The sequence below is a fragment of the Podarcis pityusensis genome, assembly GCF_964106645.2.
Source record: "Podarcis pityusensis genome assembly, chromosome: 5".
Taxonomy (NCBI): Eukaryota; Metazoa; Chordata; class Lepidosauria; order Squamata; family Lacertidae; genus Podarcis; species Podarcis pityusensis.
In genome coordinates this window covers 50,509,585-50,528,907 of record NC_138032.1, presented here as the reverse complement: position 1 = coordinate 50,528,907, position 19,323 = coordinate 50,509,585, and the positions used below count along the sequence as shown (strand labels likewise).

Sequence of the window (19,323 nt, the reverse complement as noted above, 5' to 3'; positions counted from 1 at the left end):
TGGTAAGTGGTAGCGATGCTGTGATGGGAGGTTAATGTTGTGGCTCCGCAGCACTATCGCTCCGCAGCACTATCGCAGCACTGTTCTATACCCATACTGATGTACATACACAGAGTCCCTTCTCATGCTGATCAAAGATTGGGGGGGTGGGGAGGTAGCTATGGCACATTGTCAGAGAGTGGGTTGGCCGTGTGGCTGGCCCACATGGCCCCACCCACATTCTTCCAATTTATGGCTGTGCGTTGTGTGAATTCTCTTGACTTCTCATGTAATAAAAGAAAGAGAAAAATCACAAACATATTTGTTACTTCAGCTAAGCTTTGAATGTGTGGTGTTGAATGTGTGGAATTGCCTTTCTTGTTCAAATTAAGGGGTATGACCCTGCCTGAATTGAGTTCCTACTTGGTATTTTATATAACTATGCAGGACTATAACTTTACAAAAAGGACAGAAACAATGTAATTCTTGACACAAAATGCTTGAGGATAATCTGAAGCTACATACAGTATAGACTTCCAATGTGTTATTTGGGAGAGGAAGTTTTAATGTTGTGAAGAAACTTAATTGGTCTCTACTGCATTTATCAGCAAACCCGTGTGTGAAGTAATTTTATATAATGAATCTGGAAATAATTTATACTACTATGTGGCAAGAGTATAAATAATCCAGTAGCAAATTTGCTATTCCCTCTTATGCAACTGTCTACAAACAACTATCATTACAAAGCAAACAGGAATGAATTGCAACATCTAAAGACTTTGAATCTCTGTGTTGACAGCACTGAATATGTTCTGAAAGTTATTGTGAAGTGTTACATTCAGGTCCCACCAGCTATTTCCCTGCTTAATTTTATTATTTACCAGATCATTACTTTTAAGTAACAAACAATACTCCCATCTGCAGAATTGTGTGCTGAAGTTGCAAATAAATGCCTCTTACCTGATGTCTCTATGTAGTAATGGGTAATCGCCTTCCAGTGGAAAACAAAGTCTTCTTGCAATGGAAGGGATGGCGCAAGCTGCAGGAAAGAAATAAAAAGCAGACAAATGACATTTCCTAAATGTCAGTCTTTAGGAAAACATAGTTGCAAAGATAATAATTTCAAACAGGGGCAGGGGGGGGACCATATTCTCTTCTGGGAGGTAGCAGGAGTGGAGAACCTCAGGCTGGAGGCTGAATGTGGCCCTCAGGACTCTTCCTAGGCCTTGCCCCTTTCTTGCGCCACACCCTTCACTGGTCCCGCTCTGTGATGATGCCTGGATCGTGAATGGAGTTTGTGTATAGAAACCTCTTGCTTTTGTGTTGCAAGTGTGACAATGTCATGTCCCACTGCTGACATGAAACTCCCAAAAGGTTCCCCAGTTCTGCATTCTTGCCTTACTGGTACAGAGCCCCAAATGAGCACCTTTGCCAATAAAGGGTAATTTGAGATTTTTAATCTTTATTATGGTATCACGTTATCATTAACAAGAAGAATGTAAAAAGATAAGAACAAAGAAAGAGCTTGTTGGATCTAGTCCAGCGAACTGTTCTCTCAGTGGCCAACCAGATGCCTGGCTACTTTCTCCCAGCTACCGTAGTAGCCAGTGAGGTAATAAAGTGTGGCTCAAATTCAGTTAGGCCTCTGGGAATGAGGAATGAACAATGGGTGTTGATTAAATGGAGAGTGTACAGTGGACAATGTCTGGTGTGACAGCTCACCAGCTTTGTAAACTGCCTTGGGTTGCTGGTTTTTTTTTACAGTCAAGTGGTCTATAAATTAATGAATAAATGAATAATTAAACTAGCAGCTGACTCCTTGGGAAATTGGCCTTCCTTCCCTCCTGAGAGGGAGTACATACTCCTATTGATGATAATGGAAAAATGGGAATAAACTAACTAGCTTTTACTAGTTTTCTCTAATTTTTGAATAGTACAAATAATAGCACACCTATTTCTGATCACATATTCTACAATATTTTTGAAACAAAAATAATGGCAGCAGGATTTAACTTCTGATATTGTAGCAGACTGGCTGCCATTTTAAATAAACTTGACATATGCCTGATTTGATGTTCTCTGTCAACTTTTGGCTGGCAATTCTGAAAATGGAGAAGTGGCAACACTCCTAGGAGTGACTTGCAAAAAGAAATGAATTATGGAAAGAATAGGCTGTTGGATATTATATTGGTATGCTATTGATATGCATATACATATTCAAAATGACAAAGGGGAAGCATTGGTATTGCAGTATTATTTAAAAGGAACTCCAAACCAGTTATCATGGTCACTTTAAGCTAGTTAAAGTCAGACATTTCTGAAATCTGTAAAAATTTCTTAATCTTGATCCTAAACACACTTCCATAGAACTAGAGATTATAGCTTTTGAGGGGATGTATTTTCAATTAAGCGGATTTGGGATGGGAGGGTGATATTCAACTATGTCACACACAAAGGAGACCCACTGAAATTAACAGATTTCATACATAAGTCAATTTATGTACATTGAATCAAGCCACTGACTTAAGAACACCTATACCCACTGAGTTAAATGTATATGATTCCCCTCCCCAACATTTGAATCTTTGAAACTGACACAAACAGACAGAACTGTGACTACTTTCAGCACTCATCAGCTTCAGAATTAAGACGAAAGACAACATGCAGTGCACCAGGCCAAATGTGCCTTTAAACAAATTCAATTTCTCGGAACACAACATCCAATATAGATCAACACTATACCAAAAGCTCTTCTGCAGACCTTGTGAGAAAATGTCAGCAATGAACACCAACAAAAACATACGAAACTCAACATCATACTATATTTCATTCACTTCAGCACTGTTAAAAAAGCCAGGGCCAAATTGCAGGCTTTGGCCTGCTTTGTACACACCATGAAATTCATTTTTTCCACTTGTTTAGCAGTGAGGCACTGCTGGGACCTGACTTGACTTAGAAGACTGCTGATAAAGCTACACAATGTAATCAGACTCAAAGATGTGCAAATCTTTCACAAACCCTATCATGCCCCTAGCACGGTAAACCAGCAGCTTGCACACATTTAACTTTATATTCAGCTTTACACGCATGGCATAAAATAGTTAGTGTGTGTGTGTGTGTGTGTATATATATATATATATACACACACACACACACACACACACACACAGGGTGAAAAGGGGGCAGGGTTCCAGGGGAAATGAATTTGCCAATCCTAACCACCATTGAACCCAATTGGCTTTGATTGTACACAATGTTGGCTTTAGGTGCAATCCCGGAAAATAATCCTTGTGTAAATTAAGGGCCTACTGTATAAAATTCAGGCTAATTTTTTAGGTATACATGTATCCAACCAAAACAATGAGTTGTATCCAACAGACTCACTAAAACTAACAGAGTTAACTCCATTGACCTCATGGGTTTATTTTGAGTACAGTGGTACCTCAGGTTAAGTACTTAATTGGTTCCGGAGGTCCATTCTTAACCTGAAATTGTTCTTATCCTGAATCACCACTTTAGCTAATGGGGCCTCCTGCTGCCACCGCGCCGCCAGAGCACGATTTCTGTTCTTATCCTGAAGCAAAGTTCTTAACCTGAAGCACTATTTCTGGGTTAGCGGAGTTTGTAACTTGAAGCATATGTAACCTGAGGTACCACTGTATGTCTTAGTTGGATAAAAGTTCAAAAACTCCTGCAATGAAGTTTTGAGGCTTTACTAATATTTTACCTTGCACTATTGAGAATTCTATCAGAAATCAGTAGTATAAAAATTACAAAAAAAGGTTGTGGCCTCACTAGTGAAATCTGTGGAGTATATAATCCACCGTTTCAAACATTTAATTACCGGGAATTTGACTAAAATATTTTTTTCCAGGCCAATAACCAATTCTACATTCACAATGTAGCTGCAGCCACTTCTAGCAACCTGAGACGTGCACCAGCATAATATGCATGTTTGATATATTTACTTTATTAAAAAGATGTACTTGTACTATAGTTTCAGAAGGAGTCCATTGGAAATTTACATTAGGACAATAGAGATCTGATGCTGAGAGGCATGGTTGGAGGCAATACAAACTAGGTTTTTATAACTTTTATTGAATAAAAATATTCATTAATAAACATGTGGTTGGCATACACACGTGGTTGGCATAACACAAATTGAGTGGAATGTTAAAATTTGCCAAGGAGCAAAGAAAGCACTAGAGGCATCATTTTCAATTCGTCTCATAATGCTAACACAAGGAATCATTAAAGAAAATTAAAGGGCAATGCACCTGCTCAAAGACAAGTCCTACCTTGCACAAACGTATAATCAACCTTTGGAATTTTTTTGCCACAGGTCATAGAATCAGCTGGAATAACCTAGTTACTTGATGGAAGGTAGAATAGTAATTATACTGAACTTTTACCCCAAGAGTGGAATTGTGTCGGCATACGAAGTATCTTAAGTGGACTATTCCATTACTTAGGTGAGGGGTGGTTAACCCATTAACCTTTGGTCAAACCTCTGGGTGGTGCATGCTAATGGTGGGTGTAGCCACCCACCCTGTCCCCCCTCCACAGCTGATGAAGGGCATTATTGCCCTTTCTATACTCATCAAATGATCAATCTGATGAACAGTGATTTGCATTCCCATTAAGGCACTGTGGTGGGCAGAGGCATTTATTATTATTTTACTGTTGTTAGCCGCTCTGAGCCCGGCTTCGGCTGGAGAGGGTGGGATATAAATACATTATTATTATTGTTATTGTTATTATTAAAACCTATCTACCCATACCAGCAGCATGTAAACTTTTTTTTTTAAATCCACTGCCAAAATTGATCAAGTCGGGGGGAGGGGGGGACCAGGGCTGCAGGCAGGAGTTTAGCTGCCCCGATTTAAGCCAAATGACACAGAATATAGTTTTTAATACTGCATGCTAGAAGGCTTAGATAGGCCTTTCACTGCCCAGCTGGCACAACTGCCATAATGCCTCATGGACACTTGAAAAAATGTCTACTCAACCCTGAAGAATCAAATATTAGGGATGCTAGGTGCAAATTGAGGACAATTTGCAGGATAACTAGTTTTGATGAGCGATTAGCACAGAGGTACTTTTGTTTATTACTTCCGATACTCCAGAATGCAATCAATCTCTCTCTCTCCCACTGGATTTTCTAGGAAACTGGGGAAAATTTCTCAAAACACATTTATAAAGCTGCAGGAGTGAACACAGGGAATATTTGACTGTTTGGAGCCTGTTTGCCAGTCCACTGTGGGAGCAGAAGGAGGGAGCAGCTGTGAAGGAAATTTTAATACAAAAGCCCCAGTGAAACTATGCCTAAGGGGATAGAAGGTTAGGGGGGCATATTTTAGATGTGCCTATAAAACGGAAGGGAAGGACATTATCACTCCCTCTATTTCTGATGTTCAGGCTAGAGTGTCAATGTTTATGTAGCAAAAACAGCACTACCTCTGCACAAAAGGAAAACATCAGCAAAATCAACTGGCATATAGGTTTGCAGGAGTACAAACAATCTGGAGAAAATAACCGAAAGGACAAAAAAACCAAGCCTAAAACACAACTACACATGAATGCAGCTTGTATTTAACTCACCAGGTATGTTGTCACAAAAAATCCACTAGCAACAAAAAAAATTATACTGGAAATATGCAGCTTCAAAGCTCTTGCTTCCCAGGCAGGAGGCAGCTGTATCAAGCTGTCAGCCTGCCCAATTGGCACCTTCAAGAACCCCCCCTTTGTTCTTGAAAACAGCCTTGGGATTTGGGGTTCCCCCCGCCTTAATTTTATGTTGTTTACTTTGCATTAGAGCATATTTATTTACATCAGAGTTGCACCATGTGAGGAAACAGAGGAGATACCCCTGCCTCTTCTCCTGGAGCTTCCTACCCCAGCTGGTCAGCAGAAGAGATTGAAGGAGTTGACTTACTTCCTCCTCCCTACCAAACAGTTTTCCTTTTGTGTCCATATTTTTTAGATTGTACTAAGTTGGAGGCCAGGGACTGCCATGTATTTATACAGCCGATCTGGTAGTCTTTTTATGTCTGAAGAGCAGGGTGATAGAAATAGTTAAATAAATAAAGACTACTGTACTAAAGTTTCAGTGTATTTTATTACACCTTGTGTGCGTGCGTCTTTGTAGTTGGCCACCCCGAGCACCCTTTGTTGGAAAGACGGCATACAAACTTAACTAGCAAATAAACGAAGAACTTGAAGGCTCCTGGCTTTCGTCGCGGGGCCCCGACTCGTGATCGCCCAGAGGCTTCGACTGAGCCAGAAACGGGACACAGCCACGTAACCCGCCCAACCCGGAGACTGGGAGGAAAAGAGCAAACCACTCGGGTCTCGCCAAGCTCCCGTCCCCTCGTCCTAAGGCAGAAATAAAACTATCCGGCGTTGGAGGGAGGGAAGGAGGGCATGGCAGTTAAAGGGACGAAGCCGGCAGCAGAGCAAAGCGAGGGGGATCGCGAGGAGGCCCCCCAAAAGCGCGTTCCCCATCTTAGGCCCAACAGGATCCCCGGGCTTGCGTGGCGGGCGCCGCCGGTGGCCTTACCGCCTCCACGGCGTGCTGCAGGATGGAGGTGAACTTGGAGAACATCCTGTCCCTGGACTGGAGCAGCCTCTGCCGGGAGGATCGCGAGAGCTCCTCGATCCGCCGCCGCCGCCGCTCCAGGGTGAGGACTGCATGCGGGGGGCCTGGCCGCGGCGATCGGGTCGGCTACCGAAGCGAAGCGGGCCGGCTGCTTCTCTCCGCTTCTCTTCCCGCTCCCTCGCCTCAGGAGACACCGTGGCGCGGACGGAGAACGACACCCGCCGGGGCCGCCCGGAAGCCGAGCGCCTGCCTCTGCTGGCGCCGCCGCCGCTACTCCCTCTCCTGCCGCCGCCGCTGCTCGGCCTACAGGGGCCGCTGCCTGAGGAGCTGCCTGCGCGTGTCCTTCGGTCTGGCAGTCAGTCAGTCAGGCCTCTGCCGCCGTGTCGGGGGAGGTAGGGGGCGGGGCGGGAAGCATCCGGCCCCGGGGACGGAAAAAACAACGGAGAACGGCCCGAAAGGATAGAGCGCTGGAGAGGGAGGCGGGCTGAGGAGAAGGGAAGCGAGAAAGAGGAGGGCGAGATTACGAAACTCGCTCTTTGGCCTTTGCCGAGGCCAACCGAAGTGCCGCGAAATAGTGAGCAAGTTTTCGAGTTCCTCAGAATTCCTCGTGACGCCGCCAGTCAGACGGGCAGAAGAGAGGAGGAGGCGCAGGGTCAGGTTTCCTCAGGGTCGTGCCCGTGACACTTTGCTGCCTGCCAGTTCTGCCATGTAAGGCCCAGCCACGAAGCAGAGAGCCAGGGCCCACCCTGCTGCCTCGGGTATCTGGTGCTGAAGGGCGGTGTGAGGTGCTGGAAGTGGCCTGCACAAGTTAAGCCAACCTCTGCCCTCCAGTGTAGTGGAGGAGGCTGCTTTATCATCACTAGTACATTGAAATAAGAGTCAGCCGCCAGTTTGGCCAGCTTCTGTATGTGCGACTGGAACCTCCTCAGTGACAGTGTTATTATGTTGGCTATGCAATAAACTTCATTTATTTAGAGTACTACTAGCTGACTTTATAGCCCCAAGAGAATCTCAACAATTATCACAAGAAGCACGGCGAGGGATTATAGAAACCGCAGTTCAGCAAGGTCTGGAGTCCTGCAGGTTAGCCATCCCTGTTATAAAGAGTTGCAATCACTTGCATTGAACCCAGGTACTGGCATCAGAAATAGGTATGGTATTCTTATGATGCCAGGATTGTTCAAGTGTCATTCCCTGCCCTTTTTCTTTGCCTTCTCTGGTGTTGCCCTTTAGCCTCCACCTATGAGGGGCTGGGGCTGAGCAGTTGGAACTCAGTCAGCACATGATGGAGTCAAACCTTCCTTTGCTTGATGGTGATGACGGTAGTTGTCACTTTAGAGACATGACAGTGTCAAGAAATGAGTGACTATGTATATGATTAGTTGCTTTTTTATTAATTATTGTAATTATGTCCTGTCTGTCATTAAAGGAGCTGAAGTTTTCTCCATCTTATTTTCACAACAGCCCTATGAGGTAGGTTAGACTGAGAGTTAGTGACTGGCCAGCTTCATGGCTGAGTGGGAATTTGAACCCTGGTCTCCAAGGTCCTAATCCAACACTAACCACTACACCACACTGGCAATATTACAATATAATTGAAATACTTGATTAATCTTTGCTCAGTTTTGCGCTTCCAGGTGGATAAGAAAGAATCAAAGCATGCTTAGTGAACTCCTTTCAAGAACCAGCTACCCACTGAATTCCTTTCAAGAAACAACTACCCACTCTGAATTTAAAAGGCAAAGTGCCAGAGAAACACTCAGCTTTCAGTTTTGCATTTGCTACACTGCAGTTTTCTAAGTGTATTAGTGTGATTGCTGTGTCAAAGAAGATTTATTTGCCATTCAAGCTTCCATAGCTCACAAAGTGTAGGTAATGGAAAAAAATCTTCAACATGGGGGTTGTGTCCATAGGATGTCCCTGAGGAAGAATTATCCTAGGATTTCCCAAAAGGGGAGTCTGCCATTGAGGACTGGAAAACAAACCAGTGAGGGAAGGAAGTGAGCTAAATTTACTTCCAAATGTTGCCTTAGTCAAAATTGTGACCAGGTGATGCTATCACATAGGTCAGATATGGATAACCTGTGGCCCTCCGTATATTGTTGTCCTCCATTTCCCAGCAGCCCCAGCTTGCTTGGTCAATGGACAAGGATTACTCCAACAGCTATCTCTGAAGTACGTAGGTGGTGCTGCATTGGTAATGTGGAGAGTAGGGAAGGCACACTTGGGAACTTATAAAGCTGGAGACTACCTCACATTGCATAGGGGAAATCCAGATCCTTCAGTCAAGATGTACATTCCAGGGTTGGAAAAGGAGAGAAGTAAAAGGCCTGTCATGATTGCATTACCTTAGTAAGAGAACACTGCCATTTTTCAAACATTATTGATTTTGCTCCCCTTATCTTTAGTGTGAACATTTATTTGTGTTTATATTCCCAAGGTCTCAGGGGGACAAATTAGTGTTTTGTATTATATAAAAATGTCGCTTAAAAAATCACACAAAAACACACTGAAGACAGGGATATTCATTGGCCCATCGTGGTCACTAGAGGCACAGTTTGCCACTCTGTCTCAGAAACCTTCTTCCAGCCTAGGTATACCAGTTCTTACTTGGGGAGCAATAGTCTTATTTCAGTGATAGGTGTCCTGATAGTCTCCCATTTAGATTATTGTAACACTTTTTTATGAGGGTACCTTTAAAAATGGCCCAGAAACTTTGGTTGGTACAAAATATGACTGCAATATTGCTAACTTAGATGGGCTGTTGCACTATTTTCTTTGTTAATGGCTTTTGCTCTGTTTCGAGGTCCAATTCAAAGTACTGGTGTTGATTTTTAAGGCCTTTTACCACATTGGTCCTTTGTACCTGAATGATTGTCTTTCCCACATGTGACTTCTCAGATGCTATTAACTTGATCTAAAGTCCTTCTTTGAATGTCCTGTCAAGTGAGGTACAATAGGTGATTATGTGACAGAAAGGGCCTTCTCAGTAGTGTTGCTAACACCCTCAACAGAGAGATCGCTGCAATTCTGATATCTTACCTTCCATTGAAAACATTTTTGTTTTGCCAAGGATTTTTATAGAATTTGATTCATTTGGTCATTTGTCCTGTGTTTTATGATCTTATAATTTTAGGCTTTAATTATTTAATTGTATGGTGGTTTGAAAATATTATTTCCAAATAAGCAAATATGTTAGCTGTAGGGTCTCCCCTCCTTTAAATGTTTTGATTCTATCTAGTGTTTAAATTCTGAGTTGTGTTTTTTTTCCTTTTTTTAAAAAGTTATTTAATCCTGTAATCCACCCAGAAAACATTTTGTTAGCAGGTGGCATATGAAGCACAAATTCTACACCAGCCAACCAACTAGTCAAAAGAATAATAATTTTCAATCCTAAAAACTAGATTGTGAAGGGGAATGAATGGCATGATGTGAGATAAACACTGGAGAAGCAGATGATCATTTGCTTCAGTCATTTGCTCTGAATGCCCCTTAGTGTGGCACACTTAATTCCCTCCTACTCTCTGCTTGTGATTTATTGTCACAGGGATTAGTTAATCTGTACAGATCTGATATGTGGAGGGGGATACTGCCTTGGGATGTGGAGGTTGTATATAACTTTTTGTTCTTTCACTCTTAGGATTCAATTATTCCTTAAATGCTGGGAAGCAGAGACCCTGAGGCCAGTGTTCATTGTCACACTTCATCATTCTGTGGAGTGCACCTGCAACTCACTCTTGAGATGAAAAGCATCATATCCGGAGGACTCATTACCGGACTTGTCCAAGGATGTGGCTCAGCATGCCCATCTAATGAACAAGAAAGGCATAAATCCTTCCAATATTGCACTTTTAATCATAGGAGTGACTTTTGGGTGCAATCCTCAGAATGAAAATGGTATTTTGAGAAGAAGCCTTGAATATGAAGGTTATATAGGGACCAGAACTGAACCATTGAGCACAATATTATTATTAAACTGTTGCTGCCACTCCTCCCAGTCCACTCTGCAAACTATAAAACAGAACACTCTGGAGTGCAATACTAGTCATCAGGTACTCTTATCCGTGTAAAATACCTTTGCCAAAATTCTGGGTATAGCACTGTCTACTAGTTTGCAGTAATATGCTATACTGTACTATATTGCGGGACTTGACATCTTTCCGCAGGGCCTGCAAGTTCTGCCTGGTCTTGGTTTGGACACAGTCTGATCCTTATGTTTCCCTCCCCTTATGGTTTTGATTTATGGGCTACTATTAAAATGAGGCTGCATTTTAAATTGTATTTTAACCCGTATTTTAATTAACTGTCCCCCCACATTATGTTTTACTGTAATTTTATTGGTGTTAGCCGCCCTGAGCCCAGTTCTGGCTGGGGAGGGTGGGGTATAAATAAAAAGTTATTATTATTTTATTATACTGTATTGAAATTAGCTATAACCTGTTACATATAACCCACTTTTATAGAGGTGGATTCATAAGTGTCCTGTTTATGTCTCTCTATTCTTCATATCCCATCTCCAAACAGACTGACTCTTGGGTGTCTGAATACAAAACAAAATTGGATTTGTAAACTTTTTCTGCTTGGATAAAATTAGCATTCTTAGATTTTGTACTTGCTTCTGAAATGGAAAATGGAACTCTGGTCACCAGACTTCTGTGACATCACAGCAACTCAGGCAATGTGCAAGGAATACTTTCAGACCAACAATCTGTTAGGATTTGTCCATTGTTATTGCTGTTCTTTGTTTTAACTTTTCCAAAAATATTTTCTGCCAAATCTCAATTTGTGCAGTTCTCACATTTGTGTCTCTTCTATGATGGCAATCAAGGTGGCTAGCTGTAATCTGACAAAGAAAAGCAATAAATCAAAGGTAAAATTAAGGAAGACCTTTTAACCAAAGGTTAAGAACAGCAGCAAACTAATATTATTTATCATTTTTGTTTTCTGGTAACTTACCTTACAACAGCATCCACATTAAATGAGAATATTGGAAATAGTAGATGGATTTCCACCAGAAGAGGGCATCAAACCATAAGATACAGGAATAATTTTATGGTTAATTTCAAGGGCTTATTAAATTAGACCATCATTTGTAGTAGTGCCAGTTTGACATTTTTCTTTCTGTAAATTGCGTAGGTAGTCCCATAAAATGAAAACAAAGTACATGCCCAAAAGAACAACCAGAAATGAAGGAGAATACACTGCCAAAAATTAATGTACTGGTGTGGCTGACTAGTCTGTTAACAGGCCTCAAATTGCTCATCAGAGGCAAAAGTATAAAGGAGCTTATTTTAGTTCTCATGGAAACACATCCTTAAATTTTAGACGCCATAGTTAAGGCAGGAACAATGGATAACATATCAATACATTTAGAAACAAATTAGCATTGTATGTTAAATGCTCAGTTGGCTGCAAATGGCAATCTAGCTGACACTTGAGGTGTATATATTTAGGAACCACCTTATTTCTGTAAGTTTTTAATATTGTGTTTTAATGTTGTAGCCTGCCCAGAGTCCTTGGGGTGAGGGGTGGGTGAACAAGAACAACAGCAGCAGCAGCAGCAGCAGCAGCAGCAACAACAACAACACCACAAACCACCACCACAATAGCAGCCGCAGCAGGTTTCCTCTAGTTGTGAGATTATAAAAGATGTGCACTTGTAGGCAGAAGAAACATCAATTCTTTGCAACGTGAAGCAATCTAATTAAGAGGAACCTCAATGACTTATGGGGGGAAATCCTTTATGTGCTTTATGTGCCCAGCAGATGGCAGCATATTCACACTTTTTAAAGTGGGCTCCAACTAACCTCCCTAATTGGCTTCATACCTGTCTTGAGACAGCAATAGAGGACATTTTGGAGGAAGTAATAGAGCATCTATTTAGGCTTATTGTTAAGTCATCATTTAGTATAATACAAGGTTTTGTAGGTCCAAACACACAACTAACAGACTACATAGAAAAAGGGAAGTAACCTCAAGGACTCACTAAAGAACAGAGTCTTAGCTCCAACCCATAATAATGGGAGACAATGTTTAACTGGCATTATCAGTTGCTACACTCATGATTGTGCAAATTGCCCACTGGACATGTTGTCCTAGTCAACCCCACATGTAACTTCTTTCCAACCCATAAAATACCTGGAGAAGTTAGCTATGTCTAATTCTTCTAATGATCAGCAGTTGCTATTTTTTAATGAATAAATGGCTAAAGCTGCAGGCAGAAGTGCCAACATCCCTTTCAAGAGCATTGCTGAACCTAAGGTAAAGGGGTAAAACTCCCACCTCCAATGCCACAATCCCTTTGCTAGCAATTTAGTATAAAATAAATAAAAATCACCCACACAAGGGCTAAAGACATGAATAATATTACATCTAGTTTGCCCCTTGGTCATTTATAAATGAAGGGTACTACATGCACAACAGAGTTCTACAGCTCCCGAGTCAAAACCTCCCTCCACCTTGATGAAGAGTCACTGATAAGCACTCTCCCAGTTTTGCAACATCTATGAGACAGTATTGACCTGCTGTTAACCAGCTTTCTACCCAAAATAATGTGGGGAATTTGGCCAAATGCAATTATTTGCAAACAAAAAACCCAACCCCATGTATTTTACTTATATCTCATTCTACTTTGGAAAGTTCAGAGGTGGTTATATAGGATTCTGAGCACACACTGATTAAGTACATTTCCAATTAACTTCTATAATGCTATAGTGTTAGCTGCTCCCAGCTATTCATTCACTGGTCCATGTCAGATACTGTAGCATAGATAGTATGCCTGGGCTAGTAGGGTTCTCATAGGATCAGGACTGTTGCATCAGAACCTTTAGAATGGGCAGGGAAGCTGTGGACCTTCAGATGCTATTGGACTAGAGTTACCAGACACCTCAGGACGGACCTGAGGTCTCCAGGGTTTCCTGATAACTCCCATGTACAGTAGCAGGGGGAGGGCTTGAAGACCATTATGCATGCAGCTTGCAATCTTTGGCCTTGCAGGAGCCAGTTGCAAATTATTACAAATACTTGGGGGGGGCATGGGGAGTCTGCCCTCATCTCCAAATTAACCCCCATTGCTCAGTGGTGGGAGGAAGTGCAGAGGAAGAAAAAGAGCTGGGCTTAAGAGGAGGAGCATTTATGAGTGCACATAGGCAACTGGAGGGAGGTGTGGGGCTGCAAAAGTGAGCGGAGTGAAGAGCAGCAGTAGGAGCCAATTTCTGCTGCTTCCACGCAAGGGAAATGACAGAGCCCAGAGAAAATGTTCCAAGTCTCATGCATAATTCTCTCTCTCTCACACACACACACATATTAAAGGGGTTTATCCCAGTTATGCAATTGCCAGATGGCAACAAGCGAGAAGAGCTTGGGATTTGTCCCCTTTCAAAAATGCTGGCTATTTGCAAGGGAATGCTAAGCAACCTTTCCCCCTTTAAAACCCCCTCAATCTTCCATCCTTATTTGTTTTTCCTCCCGTCTGTAGCCTGTCATTATTAGCAAACTTTTGTTAGTATTGGACTAAAGATGTAATTTCTGAAGATTAAAAAGAAAACCAGTTAGTATCAAAATGATTAAAGAAGATATATTCAAGCTTCCCCCCTGCCCTGGTAGTATTAAATAATGCAGCCTTACCAGACAGAGGGAGAATAAGAATAATTCCCCACATTCCTGGAAGTGCCACCAACTGGCTGTGCAGGTGACCTCTGTGTCCATCTGGTGGTGCTTCCCTGTAACATTGGAAATCAAATACCATTGTTGCCTGTGGTTAACCAAATGGAGAATGAAGGCACAGATGGTTAGAAAAGGCAACCATATGCTTCATGAAAAGTAATGGCAATTACGAGAAATGAGGACTTTCCCACTACAGAACTAGTATGATATTCATTCATCTTCAAAATTAAAAAGTTGTGTCTATTTGTAGTGGCTGTCTCAATGAGGAGTACGATTGCTTTCTGGCAACATTCATTCTGATTTGTCTACGGGGAGGCTAGATGTTGTGTCTTGCAAAAGTTTAAGCTCTGCTGCTCATGCTGGCCAAGGTGGGAAGTGGGGAGTGTAGTTTCACCCTCCAAATTTTGCTGTGTTAGCTGCATGCTGGCACAGTAGAGAGGCCTGGATCAGGCCCATTGCCGGTAGCTTGACCAACTTAGGATACAGTGAAACCTTGGCCAGCCCAGTTCAACTGCTTCTCCCCTGGCCATAGAAATGCCATCTGAGCCAGGTGGAAGGAAACCTCCACTGCAACCACCCTCTGATGTGGTGAATTGGGGGTTTGATTGTTCTGTTGATATTCCCACCCTCCTGTAATAATGCAATGATTTGCCCTTCTTTCCCAGATAAGCCCTTAGACAAGCATGCCAATACCAAGTATAATACTGTTGTTCTATCTGCATGACACTTTGCAGCAGTCCAAAAGGACTTGTTCCTGCTTTCGCTCGTGCATTCTGCTTTTGGATGCAACCACTTCGGAATATAACAATGCTTGGCTTGAATGAGATAAAAGAAAGTGAGAAGGACACCGTGTATGCTCCGTTAAATGCTCTGAGAAGATTCACTAAATCCAGTTCCACTGTAATTGTGACTGCAAGCTAATATAGGTATGTATTAATAATATTTAATTAGCAGTAAAATTGTAATTACAGTTGTAAGTAGAAATCAGGGGTGCTCCAAGATTCTTGGCTATCTTAAGGCAAAAACCTGGTGGATTGGCAGTTGAATCATATTTCAACACTAGTGATGAGACAGTACCTTCCACCACACCTGAGGGCAGTAGGCTAGCTTAGGGAGCACAATGCAGGACACATGACACACTTGGTGCCTTCCAACACCTTGCTACTGTTCCTCAACTCCCAGCACCTGCCACATGAGGTGACCCTCTCAGTCTGCCTAGTTTCGACCAGCCCAGATAGCTGTGGTTGATGTGACATTTCAGGAAAAGCAGCTGAAATACTGTTGGGCTCGCTCTCCTCCAAATTAGGACATTGTAACTTCTTAACTACAGTGGTACCTTGGTTTTCGAATGTCCTGGAAGCCAAACATTTAAGTTTTCGAATACCGAAAACCCAGAAGTAAATGCTTTGAACATGCCTTGGGAAGTCAAATGGCTTCCACTGCGTGTACATGTTATTTTTTCAGTTTCCTGCAGACTGCCCTTTGCGCTTTGGTTTTCAAACGTTTCAGAAGTTGAACAGTCTTCCAGAACGGATTATGTTGGGAAACCAAGGTACCACTCTACTTCTATAAACAGATAGGAGCTGGGACTCCTAATGTGCATACATTCTACTTGTCTGTATAGTTAGTTCATATTAGTGAGTTACCGTACTTTTCTGTTTAAAGCCTAGTGCTCTCTGCTCTCAGTCTAATGAAAATGTAAAATTTACAACCTAAGTAGATTTTAAAGAGTATCCACAGGCAGCATTGTTGCTTTCTAATCCTTGTCAGTGAACCATCCCAGTGATAAGTACTTTACAAAAGCGGATTGATAGATGAGATATATTGACATTGTCTCATGCCAATAGACCTCTTTCAAGGTCAGGAATCAGAGCTCAGATTACTGATGTGGGCCAGAGGGGGCTTTACCTTCTGTGATTAGCATCATGTGATTATGCTTTTAAAGCCTATGTGTGGCATGATTTGGATAAAATGGGGTAAGGAATCAGGATGGGACTTGTGGATTTTATCGTCGCCTATCTTTGCCACCGTAGAAATGTAGAAACAGAGTTGGAAGGGACCACAAAGATCTTCTAGTCCAACCCCCTGCAGTGCAGGGATATTTCACCCAACATGGGGCTCAAACTCACAACCCTGAGATTAAGAATCTCATGCTCTACCGACTGAGCTAATTCAAGCATTGGCAGGAATAAAATATTTAGTAATATAGTTGCCATTTCCCAAGACAGGCTTTGAATTTAGCCCTGCAAGCTCTGTTCCTAAGGCTGGAGAAGCCACATGTTTCGGTTTGTTTATTTGTATACTACATATAGCATTTAGGGTGGCTAGAGTCAGAACCTTAACATTCTATGTAGTTAAACACTTTTCAATAAGCACTAAATTAATTGCCTTGTGTGTAATTTTTGTTAGTGAATATTTTTTCACCCTGTTTATGTGGTACTACAATGCTTTCCTATTTTTCAGTACATTTTGGAATGCTATTTCATGGAAGCAAAATCCAAATTATTATGAGACTTGTATGCAGTGCTTCTGAGATATTTCACCAAACAGCTCTATGAGGTAAGCTATGACAATTTCTACATTACAGATAGGAATTAAGTGGATACAATATAACCCCCCTCCCGTGGCCACAAAATTTCCATGTATATATATTTCTTCCTGCAATTTCTTTCTAAATGTCAGCATATCAGCATCACAGGGGGAAAACCCATGATAATAATGTAGAGAGAAGTGTACTGGAAATAGCATGATGATTAAGGATGCAAAAGGCTGCCATCAAATCACAATGACTGAGCAAAACCTTGATTCTCACAGTACATGAAGGAGAAAGTTGCAAATGGAGATGTTTAATGATTGAACATGTAAAGGGGAAGAAGAGCAGGATGAGCTAGCTCTGAAATGAATGTTAATGCATGAGCACACACCACTTTGCTTTATTGTAGCAATAGATCAGCTTCTGAGGCTAGTTCCTAAGGGATAGAAATTGAGCGAAGAAGAAGAATTACTTGTTTAATTCATCATGCCTGCTGTAGGATTCTTTACCATTTGCAACTGTAGCAAAGGAAATGATATGGCAAATATGACTGAATTGTACAGGTTGCCAAAGATTATTTATAAAGGTGACTGAATTGGAAATGTCAAGCTTGAGGCTATATACATTGCAGTGCAAGTTACATAAATTTCAGAACACCAACGTCTACTGCTGCTTTTGCCTTCTTAGGTGGGCAAACATATGCATACCTGTGCAGCTTGACAGTTTACACAGAAATGGTTATCCTTTTCTACGTACGCAGTTCTTGTTATTTAGTGAGCAGATACATTTGTTTTCTAAGATTCTAAGATAAATTTATTGTCATTGTCCGTATATACACAGTATACACAACAACGAAAATCAAACACCCACCCAAAGACCGGGTTCACATACACATTTGCACGTATCTCCAACACTCTCATCCTATTCAGACATAATCTATAAAAACATATCATACTCCAGAATGTAACATAATTCTCATACTTTCTTTTGCCAATAAATGTTACTGCCTTCAACTAAAGGACTAGTTAGCTGAGATAATGGATATGCAAACCGTGTATATGACTGAAAAGTGCGGCATAAAAAAATGTAAACCTAAATATCTGTATGTACAGGTTTTGCACCACACTACATTGCCTTGTTGGGTTTCCACCTGCTCCCAATATAATAGCAACTCTGAACCATTAAATTTGCAACCATTACATAAAATATCTCACTGTTTCTTATCATTGGCTTCTTAACTTCTCCTGACCCTCCTATTAATCCCTGCATGCTGTAAGAAAAATAGCCCATGTGCAGCTATTCTTGGTCAGAACAGCTACAGCAGTTTGGGGGCCGGGAAGTGAATATGCAACAATACTGACCTGAACAACCACACCCCTCTGCCCAAGATGAATGCAATCCACCAGCCATGTATTGCCAACTGCTTGCCAATTTTTACTGTCCCAGACAGGCACCAAAAGCAGACCTGTTGGGACTACAATGTGTGGCTAGTGAGACATGTTTCATGGAGTGGGCAGCATTGTGCATCTCTGGGGAGCTTGTGTCCTGCAAGTTCCCCAGGCATGCACAGCAACATCTAATATTTAATAACTAATGAGGACTTCAGCAAACAAAAATGTCAGGAATATTTGAACCCACTGTTATCAAGATTCAGATTGCTAAACGAGATGAACTCCACTCAGTGAAATGGGAATTAACTGTCTTATCTCAGTCAGCTTTCATTGTGGGATTTGTATTGCGTCAAGGACTAAAACAATGTATAAAGGCAACTATATCCAGACTTATTCAGGCCTGCCTTCTAATTCTTTGGGGTGCTGTTCAACCATCACAAGAAGGTGGGGAGAGTAGATGTCTCCAGAGAAGTCTGAGGGTGTAGTTTCCTCTTCTTCATCATACATTTACTTGGAATGCAAGTCCTAGTGGCGTAGCGTGGGGGGTGCAGGGGGGCCCGGCCGCACCGGGCGCAACATCTGGGGGTTAGGGTTAGGGGGCGCAAATCCACGGCTTAGGGGGCGCAAATCCAAGGGTTAGGTGGTGCAAATTACTTGCCTTGCCCCGGGTGCTGACAACCCACGCTACGCCACTGGCAAGTCCCACTGAATTCTGTGCAGTATGCTCCAAATGTTCCATACGAGTGAACAATCCATCTACTTCTGTGTACAAATAGCTGAGCTGTACCCTTATATTCACATATAACATTCAGTAAGTGTACAGTCTGTGTACATCCTATGTCAAAGGGTGGAATGGTGGAGTAGGTAAACGTGTTTTCATCCTGTAAAAGAATGGTGATTTCTTTTTTAAAGAAATGTGTTTTTAATAGTATTTTGATATGCTGAAAGAAGTATTAATTATGAAATTAGCAAAGAATAAATCAATAATAACATAACCCTTCCCCGGAGTGGGACACATCACCATCTGTGGAATAAATTGCTCCACAATTGTGTATGAGAGAGAGTTAGAGAGGAGGAGGAGGAGCAGAGAGAGAGAGATTGGTGGCAGGTTGTGGCATTATCAACCAAAAAAGTTACAAAAGCATACCGCATTTCTA

General features: G+C 41.9%; 2 protein-coding genes across 5 annotated transcripts in view; one reads left to right on the top strand and one right to left on the bottom strand.

Annotated features, from left to right (window-relative positions):
• Nucleotides 1–6,815, bottom strand: part of FHIP2A (FHF complex subunit HOOK interacting protein 2A) — a 32,133-nt gene extending 25,318 nt beyond the window's left edge. For 2 of the 3 annotated variants that reach the window (XR_013986564.1, XM_081005971.1), the window contains exons 1-2: nucleotides 6,539–6,815; nucleotides 940–1,018 (exon numbers count right to left, since the gene is read on the bottom strand). Coding sequence is in view for 2 of the 3 variants with exons in the window: in XM_081005971.1 (XP_080862097.1) it covers nucleotides 940–1,018; nucleotides 6,539–6,583 (124 nt within the window). In the remaining variant the exon portion in view is untranslated. The remainder of the gene's footprint in view (nucleotides 1–939; nucleotides 1,019–6,538) is intronic. The other variant, XM_081005972.1, reaches the window with a different exon arrangement.
• A 25-nt stretch (nucleotides 6,816–6,840) lies between these two features.
• The window catches only part of ABLIM1 (actin binding LIM protein 1), a 208,211-nt gene continuing 195,728 nt past the window's right edge, over nucleotides 6,841–19,323 (top strand). Inside the window, exons 1-3 of one of the 2 annotated variants that reach the window (XM_081005994.1) lie at nucleotides 6,841–7,660; nucleotides 14,977–15,168; nucleotides 16,706–16,801. The gene's annotated coding sequence lies outside the window, so the exon portion shown is untranslated. The remainder of the gene's footprint in view (nucleotides 7,661–14,976; nucleotides 15,169–16,705; nucleotides 16,802–19,323) is intronic. The other variant, XM_081005995.1, reaches the window with a different exon arrangement.